General features: G+C 39.7%; 1 protein-coding gene across 1 annotated transcript in view; it reads right to left on the reverse strand.

Annotated features, from left to right (window-relative positions):
* Nucleotides 1-8843, reverse strand: part of LOC124161282 — a 212939-nt gene extending 204096 nt beyond the window's left edge. Inside the window, exon 1 of the mRNA XM_046537580.1 lies at nt 8132-8843. Coding sequence (XP_046393536.1) covers nt 8132-8397 — 266 coding nt within the window. The 5' untranslated portion in view covers nt 8398-8843. The remainder of the gene's footprint in view (nt 1-8131) is intronic.
* Nucleotides 8844-9671: the final 828 nt, after the last annotated feature.

Below are 9671 nucleotides of genomic sequence, written 5' to 3' on the forward strand. Positions count from 1 at the left end.
AGGAAACATCCACGCCGAAATGCGCGGAGGTGTTATGAATGAGAAATCGCACACGCCACAAGATGCCGGCGATCCTTCCACTGACTGAGTCAGCCATCAAATTAGTTGTGCACACAAACAGAAGACCAGGGGAGTGGCCCGCATCCAATGCTCACGCGGACAACATCGCAAATCTCTAGTACCATTGAATAAAGATGAAACATCAGACGGGGAAGAGATACCCCACAACTGCTAGGGATATACGAGGGGATGAGAAGCCAAAGGGAACAAATGATATTTTTCTAAACGGAGTACAAAAATTGATGGATGAAATATACAAAGACTTGGTGGCCAAGGGATACGACTGATCCATAGTTCTGTGCTGACATCGAATGATACATTGATTTTTTTAAAGCAAAACCTTCTCCCATCAACTACAAACTACAATAATTTAAAAGAATTTTTTCTCGAAACAATGAAAACATCACCAGTACCCCTTGGCCTCTCATGCCCTCATATTTTGTGAACGGACAGTTCGAGGAATTCGTTTTCCACCGAACGAGCTCTAACGAATGTTATGTCGAAGTCAGGCGGTCAAGACTCGTACTTTTCATTTCACGTAAAGGTTTACGACTGGTGACCTAAAAGCTCACGTAACATGCTTATTGAAGCGGCCTACAGGGCAGTGTGCATATTTCAATGCTACAAACACCCACACAGTAGATCGAATAAGGGCCCTTCACGTGATGTAGCCGTCATTAGACGCATCGCTAGCCAAAAAACACCTATCTACACACAGCCCCCGACAATTCACACAAAAGTATCCCGGACCTAATACGAATTGATAATTTTAAGTGAAATATAGCATGCGATGACCCCTCAACCATTTTTCAAACGATGATTTTTTTGCAGCAAGGCGTCATCAATGAAACGATTTTTCGTTTCATGCCTAGATTTTAATCCTGCTTTGTTCATATTTCGAATAAAACGTGCCTACTACAAATAGAAAGCGGTTTACAATTAAGTTACGTAATAATAACGGCCATGGCTGTTGCTGCCAAATTTGATGAAAAGAAATTTATTCGAAAGAAAATGTTTCACAACACTTACATATTCGTAGCGATAATTCATATGCCTTCGGTGTATACGTTATAACTACAGGAGTAGAGTTCATTTATTTCCAAAATTCGTCAGGAAAAGCATGTTGTTTACGATATATCAATAACAAGCAACGAAATCGTTAAAACTTGCGACATCATTTATTGATGGTGATACCAAATCTTTAATGGATCTTACACTCAACTATTACGACAGCAATACCAGACGCCTTAAAAATACAACGACAAAATAATCTCACCCTACCAATAAAATGAAAATAAAATCTAACACATATCATTTAAATGCTATCACTCTCGTCCGCTCCGCATAGCGAAGAATATTTTTCCAATAAGAAAATTATTTAGAAACAGAAAAAGATTCCATTCATTAAGCATTTGCTGCGAAAAAACAGCGCAAACGTTCATATGTCAAAAGACGGCAATCAAATTATTCTTATATCGCCATATTGGAATGACGATAGCCATATGCGGACTAGGGGGGGCAAGTGAATGAGCTGTACTCCTGTAATAATAATAATATAATGCCTTTATTCGGGCGAGGTTGAGACTAAGAAGTCCCCTCTACCACCTAACCCCTCGATGCAAACAATTAAAAAATTGTAGACAAACGTTTACAATACAAAGGATATACAATATACACTGTTTGTGAAATGTCAAAAATACAAACAACTATAAGTGAAATTCTATTAACAACCATTCCATTAACATAAGTAATCCATTTAACAACAGAAGGAGAAAAACCCATGCAATGGATTTTAGATGCACGAATGTCTTTGTCTAACGAGTCAAAGGCTTACTTAAGTCTGTAGTTGTAACGTATACATCCAAGGCATATGAATTATCGCTACTAATATGAAAGTATCGTAAAACATTTTCTTTTGAATCATTTTCATTCCCTCATCCCTCCTCACCCCAGACGCTCCTTATATAGACAAAATGTTTGATACGGTTATCATTATGTTCGTTTTGTTTTATGCATTACGGAGTCTCAATCATCTAATTAAACATTAATAACTTTCATATTAAAATAAAGAGAATATTTCGTAGAGAAATTGTTGTATCTCGTTTTTAATCTATAGCATTAAAAGGTCATTTGTTTGTCAGAACCCCGTGTCCCCTCCCCAGAAAAAATCCTGGATCCGTCCTTGACGGCAATCATGAAAAAGAACACTTAGAGGGGTAACAAATCAGCGAACAGATTGACAAAAACTAGGTAAATAATTGCAATTAGAGACCGATAAGCAGAGCAGCACCCTCGACCTGAAGACATCAGGAGAATTACAGGCGAAACTGTTTCTTGGGCAAATCTGGACGCGGTGTTACCCGAAAAGAATACAATCAGAAATCGTTATTTTTACCGAAACGTCCGTCACCAACCGTAATCGCAAGGCGCGCTCGCACGACATGATTTGTGGTAGATCAGATCATATAAATAAAATAAGAGAGATAACCACTAGAACAGACAGATTCATGATGTCTTTTTTTCACGATCAATAAGAGACTATAACGGCAGCGTCATAACTCCCAAATAGATAAGATGACTTGCATTGTAGCCTACTAACATATGAATGCCTTAATGCATGTTTCTGAATTTTCTTATTATTTCTAACAGAACATTTTGTGTGTTCCATCTTTATTGGTTCAAAACCTTCATGAGTAGTGAGCACGTTTTTCCTTTGAATGAATGTGGTAGTATAATTTGCTAGCATTCGTAACGTTTTTGGACCGTGTGGTATGCATGTAGGAATCCTATTGCATGCTGGTGATTGATCACCCCCTGCCAAACACCCTAGAGGTGACTCGCAGGGTATTATATAAATGTATATGACCATTACGGACAGCGCGATTTTAAACCAATACTTTTTCGCAAATGTTATTTTTTAAACTGTTTTCCATCACATTCGACATCCATCAAAATCATATGCAAAATGTGCACAGAGAATGAGAGCAATTCAATCCTAATATTTCAGAGTAAGCATCTACCTCTTCCTCGTCCGTAGGAACAGTATCGTTTAACTCACATGATTGAAATTCAATCAAAACAATGATTCCCTGGTTACTCAAAAAAATTTCTTGCAAATCCTAATTTTTAATCGTGATCCTTATGACATAACGAACATTAAATCAACTGTTCGTCAAACTCACAACATACTCAACCGTAAATTAACATTTTCCGTACAGTTATATCATCAACGCCATCATTATCTTTGTAAAACGCAATCTCCATTGAAGATATCACAGAAAACCTAATTTTTTGTGGCGCCAGGCAATGACGTAAATAAATTTAGAATTAGGGCATATTGAAGTTTTAATTAAAATGACACATACTCCATTTCCAGCTTCGCCGAGATTGCCAAGTCGCCGAGATCAAAGGAAGAAAAAAATAAGTCGGCCGATGCGACAAAGACCTTCTTTCTAACATCACGATGACCCTTCGAGCTCTTTGCGTGCATAGGTATACGCCTCCACTGCTTTTTACGCGGAAACGAAATCTGCAAGAACTGCTGACGAAGCGTGAAATTTCCAGGTAAAACACGTCACGGGAGGCTTTCGAAAAACGGTCGACCTTTCCGCCAGAAATGAGAACGGCTTGCTACGGCCGAACCAGGCATACACTTACACGAGCCGTGCATCAGGCACGAGACGCACGAAATAACGTCTAAGATCAATTCGCCACGCGTGCACACAAAGGACTGGCAACGGAATGTCATATTTTCATCACTATGAAAGCACAATGATGAAACAAATTCCCGCAAAAAAGGGGCTAATCAAATCCAAAAGGATACAAGCTTGATGGAGAGAAATTTCTCCATTTTGAAATAAACTCTAGCAATTTTACACGATTATAAAATTTATTCCAACCTAGGTTTCGATGTTGTTACATCATCTTCAAGGTACAAAAAAAAACATTTTGAACCTTGAAGATGATTTAGTAACATCGAAACATAGGTCGGAATAAATTTTATGATCGTGGAAAATTGCTAGTGTTTATTTCAATCAGTGACGTCATTGTAAAATTAGCAGCGCCGGAACGCACTTTCCTCAACTTTTTAGGAAGTGAAATATCACTCTTTATGTTTTTAATTAATAGTTATTATTTGCTTTTTATTAAATGTTATTGCAATTTTTTTGTTTTGGTTACGAATGTATAAATTAGAAATTATGAGGCAACAAAATTGATGAAAGTGTTATTTGACTAGTAATGTCTTTTGTTAACGGCTTCCGGCACCATGACTCGAAATTTTCGCAAATCTAGAAATAGCAAGGTTATTAGGATAACACGAAGTTAGCATTAGATAGTAATGCCATTAAACAATTAATTTATGATTGCAATAGGAAGATCAAAAATTACGTTGCACAAACTAATCAGAAGTCTTTTGAACATCTCGCCAAACCCGTGTTTCGAAAAGTTCGTGCCTCTAATCTGAAGTATGCTCCTCTGATTTGAGCAAGCATAAAGTTACATTTCTTATACTTATTTTATTAATTTTTCTCTAATCTACGTTTCTTGTCTAGCATTCCCTTTCCTTGGTGGTCGAATCTTCATAAATCACATTTTTTTTTGCAATTTCTGTGCGATCCGTAACGGGATATAAGATTCATACACATCCAACGAAATCGCGGTATGAGCATTGTCATCGCCGAAGCAATGAGCTCTACACCGCATGACATTTTGATTGACAATTGCTGATTATGAATGATAATAAAAGAATAATCCGCAATCACTCGGTGCCCGCTCGCAAGATAATCGTCTCCCTAGCTGAATCCTACAACCCGAAAGTTAAGTGTGAATGTGTGAATTAGAAGGTACGTGAAAGGTGAAGGCATGAATTTTACACTTACATAGTACAGGTACAATTACATCCCCAGGGTCAGCAACGACCACCTACTTACTCAAGAATTTTCTAGTATTTCAACTACTATATTTTTACTCTGTAATCCACTCTGCTTGGAATAGACTCCAGTATGGACAATACCATCCCTCGTATCACCCCATAACAGTTGCAATCCTACCTTAGCCAAATAGGGTAGTTTCCTTCATCAAAGAAAACGAAAGGCAATGATTGCGATTCTTTAACCACCATTACTGTATCCATAATATACAAATTATTTGGTTTTAGTATCCCAGTTTAGACAAATGTTAGTGGTAAATTTTAACCTCATTAGAAAAGCCCAGATTAGCGGCCATGCGATGCCACTCCATGTGACGTCACAGGGACATAGATGCTATACGAGTAGTCAGGAGTTTTGACATCGTCTGAGATAACCAATGCATGCATGAGGCACCGAGCTCAGGGAAACATCTCTTAATAATCGCCTATTAAAATTGCCTATGGTCGGAAAGTTTCCTTCGTTTGATAGGGTATTAATAATCCTTACTTAAGCCAAGCGCTACCTGCTAGCAGGGTACTCTGCTACCTGCTAGCACCCCCATAGCCTCGCACTAAGGTGGCCTCACACGTTGGCAGCTGGAACCAGAATGACGTCAAACGGCCTTTTCCCAGCATTCATACTTAGCCGTCGCGTTTTCTCGCCCTTGAAATTTTTCACTTTTCATTTCACCGCGAAAAATAGATATCGCCATTTAAAAATCTAAAAGCGTGAAATGCATACTCCAGGAGTAATAATCTTTCGATTTAGGCAATTAAAAAAAATAGGAAGCCACCCAATTCAGAGGCGATAAACGAACCGGATTTTTGGAACATATGGGAAATTGCAATGGATTCACATTCGCTCCATCTCGCGCAGCGTTCATTTCTTCCAATATTCCAACTACTAGGCGACTTCATTTGTTCCGCGAACTATTCTCAAGGCTCGCGCACATCACCGGTGAAGATGTGTTGATTTGGCTAAGTTAGGCAATCAAAACTTACGCTTATCTGCACTAACAGGAGAGGGAAGCAAATCTCACCAATGGCGGCTGAAAAAGCGACACCAATTCACGAGTTTCATAATTGACACTAAAAAAATTACTTCAAAAGCAATACAATTTTTTAAAAAGATCGATCGTTAGTTTTCTGATAAAAAACACGTACAATCCTGAGATAAATTCTGCGAGGAATAAATTCACAAAAAAGGAATCAAGAAATTCCTGAACCAACTTCCCATGAGAAACTCTTTTGATAAAAATTTCTCAATGAGCGCTCGTTAGTAAGAACACTGGTGTCATGTTCATGAAGTTAATATAAAAATTCCGATTGCGATGTGATATCCAACATATAGAAATAATATACAAAATATAGTCTATTGAATATCAAACGTCAATTTCTCTTCGTTACGTTCGAGACAAAAAATATTTTTTCGCAGGATGAAACTCTTATCCAGGAGACGAAAAGGTTTAACATAAGTAAGATCTGAATTCGGCTCACCAACGCAGACATGGACTGTGAAACAAAAGGAAAAGATTTAATTATATCTCCACCAAAAGTAAACCAAACTGTGGAATTATACGAAAGGCATGAATCATAGCCGCTGGAAACGTTTACCCTGCTAAAAGAAATGGAATTTGAAAAATGGTATGCAGAATTCATATGCCAGAGTCACAAAAAGAAGCCAATTTCCCCTAGAAAACAACAATGAGAACTATCAAGGGCAGGTGGTGTAAATTATACCCATTACCACGGATACACAAAGATACACTAAAGCAGTCCTACATTACACCGGAAACCAGATAACATTTTCATTTCAAAAGTATGGCAGCGAAAAAGAACGTTAAATTAATTCGCGGTAACTATCTCATCATGCGATTCCAGGAGAAGGGATATTACCGGTGATAATAAGCTAAGCCCCCATGGGGTGAAAGGGATACGGCGACCAGGAAATACGAGACGATGATATAAACGGGTACGAGTAGGAAAGTGACAAAACCTGTGTGAATGCCCAAATAATAATCTCACGCCTTCCAAAAATTACGCCGTGCAGCTTATGGACCCATGGCCCACAGCCGATGCCATCCAATACTTAAATCACTTAATGCGAGAGACTACGATCACATAAATGAAGGGCAAGCACAAATGTCACGGGGGCCAAAATTTATACATTAGATTCCATTAATATTGCTCCTATACCGCTTCGCACATTAAGGGACACAGCAATGCTTCTGAATACGGACATTCCGTCGAGAAGGCGAAGGAAGCTGGCTCGCGGCGAGGAGTTCGAATCGACCATAACACATCTGTAGTTAAATCATCGTAAAAGTAAAAATAATAAATTTATCAGTATCTTTTGTCAGTAAAAAATACGTGAAAAACTTCCACGCAAAAATTTTAAAACACATTAAAAGTTGACAAACATAATGAAATCAGGTAAGAGATTAAAATTGACACCATTACTCAAAATAAAATATGGTATTTGGAGGAGACGACCGACAGCTAAGTCATTTGCGCCATGAGGGTGCGGTAGGAAAGGAGGAGTGGAAAGACGTCGGTATTCGCCTGCTCTGAGCGAAAGGTGCTAAGGGGACCACGACTCAACGACCCTTCCGACGGCCCGAGCACTGCGTTCCAAATGTCCTACAAACAACACTCACAAACAGGGATCGGACAAACACTGAAAATACCCTTCACCGCCGGGATTTGAATCCAGGACCACGGGGTGTGAAGTCAACACTCTAGCCACCACACCAATGTTTGATTACGGAAATTTTAGCAAAGAATCTGAAATATATTATTTTTACGAGGGCTTTAAAATATATATTTCGGCAGTCTAACCCTTCACCATTTACTTTCATAACGGTTTACCCAGCACGTCGGCCTCGGTGGCGTATGGGTAGAGTCCTCGCTTGTCAAACCGAAGGTCGTGGGTTCGAGTCCCGCCTGAGTAGATTATCACTGTGAAAGGCTAGAATGTTTACACTGCGCATTGTCAATGTTACAATTGCAATGTACAATTTAGGGGGAAGTTATAAATAAATTACTGTCTGTATCGTTAATATGGGCGGTTGCTCCTGGACCAACTTCGTGCTTTGCCAAAAATACACTAACATGACAACGGTCTAATTTTTAACAGCAGGGAGAGGAACTCTTTTTGCTTACCATTCGATGCTGCGGTAACCCTTAGCACAGCAGTGGATACTCTTGAATTTGCCAACAAGCGTGTATTCCCTTGAGCTAATTTCTTTCGTGAATTGCATGTATGTTGAGTCGGTGTCGAAGTTGTGATCGTTGCAATAGTCCACCACTCCGACCGTTCGATCCACAAGGGACACCAATAGCAGCACCAAAGAGGTTGACAGGAAGGCACCAAAAGACCGATTCCGCCTCATCACGGTACGGGAAGTCACCAACGGTACCATCATCATTGCGTCTAGATGTTCGATGACAGTTGTCCCCGGCGACAATTAACAAGAACTCACGAAAGTGTGACGGTCAACGGGACAGCAGACCGTCACCGCTACTCGGAATTATAAGCAGAACGTACCAATTGTTCACGACACGATCCAGGGATAAACAGAAGTAGTACATACATCACAGTTGAATCATTATGTTGCACACATTAACACCAAATACACCTTGGGTATATATTTTTTCACCGCCAGTGCACGGGGCAGGGTCGATCCTTAAAGTGAGGAGAGGCTCTTCTGAGGAATCACAGGGGATACATGAATGAATTCGGGACGAGAAAACAGCGGTATTCCACCCAATTCATGGGGGCACACGGGGGAAGTCGAGTTCACCGTCTGACAACACACGCGAGTAGTACCTCACTGGTGAACGACAGTGCGAGTTGTGAATGTCAGCGGAGTTGGGAAAAACCACACACCCCCCTCTACTCCCTCCACGGCAGGTACCTCACACTCCTCATACTCATCCCATTCTCTTCGAGCACCCTCCCCTCTATTAGCTACGTTCCCCCACTCCATAGCTGGCCAGTGGAGGAGAGGAGCGGGCGGACGGCGCGCGCCAATCCGAGCAGTGCTGCTGCCACCTGCGGATGATTAGAAAACTTCTTCAAACACGTAGAAAGGTGAAGGCGCGGAATCGGAAAAATTTCAAAGACAAAAATGAGGGGTTCACCCACGATTTTCACGTTCTGAACCTCTCTCTAACGCCCGATTTCTATGATAATATGTATTAGTAGGCTTATAAGCGAAAACTTACGTTAGGAAATCAATAAATATTCCATCGACTCGAGACTTAAATGTCATTTACGTTTTTTTGATCAAAATACTTTTTAAATAAAAGTTTTTTTTTTCAAATTACCCTTCAATATCCGATACGTACATTAGAATATTAAAGGATACTTTTCAACGGTTAGAAAAAATGGAGAGTATAACTATTACATAAGCTCTGTTTTAATGACGAGTATGAATAGCGTCACTTGATAACGCTAAATATATAAACGGACATAAATAAAAATGGAATTCGCAGAAATAATCTATAAGTTTCTGTGCTCATAAACAAAAATTAACTCGATTTATGTGCTTATCTTCCTCGATTACCAAAAGGAGGCCTCAGAGTGGAGCAAATGTTTGCGGTTAGATTAGCATTTCTGTGGAAGTCGGTCTCTCGGTAGCTCTCGAATCGGAAACGTGAGAAAGGTTCACTGCACTCCAGCAAAAGTATCATGATATAT

This window comes from Ischnura elegans, chromosome 6 (genome assembly GCF_921293095.1).
Source record: "Ischnura elegans chromosome 6, ioIscEleg1.1, whole genome shotgun sequence".
Classification (NCBI taxonomy): Eukaryota; Metazoa; Arthropoda; class Insecta; order Odonata; family Coenagrionidae; genus Ischnura; species Ischnura elegans.